Source organism: Dicentrarchus labrax, unplaced genomic scaffold (assembly GCF_905237075.1).
Source record: "Dicentrarchus labrax unplaced genomic scaffold, dlabrax2021, whole genome shotgun sequence".
NCBI classification, from domain to species: domain Eukaryota; kingdom Metazoa; phylum Chordata; class Actinopteri; family Moronidae; genus Dicentrarchus; species Dicentrarchus labrax.
Window position 1 is genome coordinate 23,976,691 of NW_026136713.1, and position 2,531 is coordinate 23,979,221.

General features: G+C 42.3%; 1 protein-coding gene across 4 annotated transcripts in view; it reads right to left on the reverse strand.

Moving 5' to 3' along the window:
• Positions 1-306: 306 nt before the first annotated feature.
• The window catches only part of LOC127374527 (transcription factor COE3-like), a 53,726-nt gene continuing 51,501 nt past the window's right edge, over positions 307-2,531 (reverse strand). For all 4 annotated transcript variants that reach the window (XM_051419966.1, XM_051419963.1, XM_051419965.1 and 1 more), the window contains exon 16: positions 307-2,176. In XM_051419966.1, coding sequence (XP_051275926.1) covers positions 2,145-2,176 — 32 coding nt within the window. In that variant the 3' untranslated portion in view covers positions 307-2,144. The remainder of the gene's footprint in view (positions 2,177-2,531) is intronic.

Genomic DNA, 2,531 nt, shown 5'->3' on the forward strand with positions numbered 1-2,531 from the left:
TCAGGTGGTGAGTGATATTACAGCTGTTCTGTTTGACAGCTGACAGTTTGAAGAGTGTATATTATCTGTGACATATCTGTTAAAAATACTGGTTTTGTCAACGGAGTCTTGTTGGCTGTATCGGCCATTGTTTTGCTCTGAGATATTGGTGCTCAATTTATCCCTATAAGCAGGTTATTGACAACCACAGTGACGTATAAATATTCAGCCAGCTACATGATCAACATGTCAGACTTTGTATGTTGTTTCACTCATATTTTAATCTTAACAAAATGAACTTGAGGCATTAAAGAAAGCGACAGTCTGTCAGAGCGACCTGCTGACTTTATTCACTGTGAAGAAATCATTTCAGTACAGCCAAACAAGATTTACATTAAAAACAAAATGAGTGGAGCTGATTGGACACATCAGCTTTGATTGACAGTGCTATAAATGTGTGAAGACATTAACATTCAGCTTTTTCTTTTTTTGATACAAAACAATGGTTTGTTTTTCAGTGTGGCGCCACCACATACACACACATGTCTAAAACCCCATGAAGACGACATGACTCAACATCCATTTATACAAAAACAATCTGAGATATAAATACACTATTTATAATCTGTATGTTACAAAAAGAGTTTCCCTCGGTGAGCTCAGTGACGGGCAGGGCGGGGGGCGGCGTGATCAACCACAGTGACGTATAAATATTCAGCCAGCTACAACTTTGCCAAAATTCACAAAACCCACAGAGAAAACACGGGGGAAGGGGCGGGATTTAAGTGCTCAGGGCGGGGCTTAGGGAGGAGGAGGAGGAGCTATAATAAAAAAGACAACTCTGAACAAGAAGACGGAGAGTCACAGTAGCCTATCAGGATGCAGGATTTGTTTTTACAGTGCGAGCATAGAAAATAAAAACATAGATATAAATAAATAAAAACACAGACAGGCAGGGGTGGGGCTAAACAAAGAAGAGGCGGGGCTAGTAACGGGAGGAAGATCATTTTCATTCATTATTCTTTCTTTTAGTCGACCTTTTTACCGTGCAGTCAGAAGTTCTTGTGATGAGTTAACTGAAACAAGTAAAGGCCCCAAATTATTCAAGTTTCAGATCTTTTATTGAGGATTTTTTCATAATAGTTCAAGTTAACCAGAATTCAAGTTGTCAAAATACTGGAATCTGATTGGTCCACAGAGCTAGAGGTTTTAACGAGCTTAGCTGTGATGATCCCAAAGTAGGAAAGGCTTCTTATTCCTTGCTCCCTAACTGGAAGCTTCCTTCTTGCTTACTCCAAGGACACTTCCATGTTCCCTGCTTCCTAACACTTCTACCTGGAAACCTTCCTCCCTAACTGAAAGCTCCTTTGTCTTCCTTGATGGGGATTGTCCTTCCTCCTTGCTCCAAAGTTAGAAAGCTTGTACCTTCTTTGATCCCAATCTGGACACCTCCAGACTACAAAGCTTCTCCCTTTCTTACATCCTACTCAGGAAACCTTGTTTTCCCCTTCCCCTCCCTAACTGGAAGCTTCCTTCTTCCTTCCTTCTCAGGTAAAGAGCTTCCTTATTTTTGCTTCCTAACTTCCATCTTCTCTGCTCCCGAACCCTTCATTCTAGTTGATCCTACCTTGAAACCTCATTATCCCTTCTTCCCTAACTAAAGCTTCCTAGCTAGATTCTTAATAAAGCTGCTCAGGAGGCAGCAGAGAAATAAAATGTTGAGGGTTTGTTTCCTGTTTGTTCTCCGTCCGTTCAGAATTCATGTTTTTTTTTTGCTAAAACAATCTGTAATTTGGGGCCTTTAATGTCCAAAATTCTTCCTGTTTCTTCAACCAGAATTACATCACAAGTAGAGAAGATGATGTCACATCACAGGTGTGACATCACAGTTTTTACACCAACAGACCCCACCCCCCAACACAGACGATAACATCAGAATAATTACAGAGAGCTGAAAGCACCCGGAGAAAACTGCTGTACAAAACGTCCTTTTATCTTCTTCTTTAGAGAGCGAGGCTCCGCCCAGTCGGACACGACAGTTTATTCCCTTATCCATACTCTGTCCTGACTGGCCGGCTGCTGCCTGAGGCCCCGCCTCCTCTGAGGTGATTGGTGCTCTAGGCTGAGGGGGGAGGACCGAGACGAGGATCGAGGAGGCAGATTCTTTACATCGGAGGAACAACGAGGCCGGACATGGCTGCAGAGACAGAAAGAGACGCAACTGTTAAACAATCAGGGAAACACAGCAGGAAGAATCAATCAATCAATAAAACATACAAGCATCTCAGCGTTAACTCGGTTTCGTGGCGAGCTTGGTTCTTCTCACCAAGATCAGGTGTGGCCTCAGCAGAGCGGAGCTTCAGTTTCCAACAAATGGACTACAGTTTTCCTCTTAATAGGAATTTAGCCAGATCCCATAAGTAACAGTTCACATCAAGTAGATTTATTTTATTCAACCTGCTTCAAACTAAACACACACTAAAATACAGTTCAGAAGATCCTGAAAAGATCTCCTCGCAGTGTCCTGCTGCAGGTTCTCCACCAACAATCCT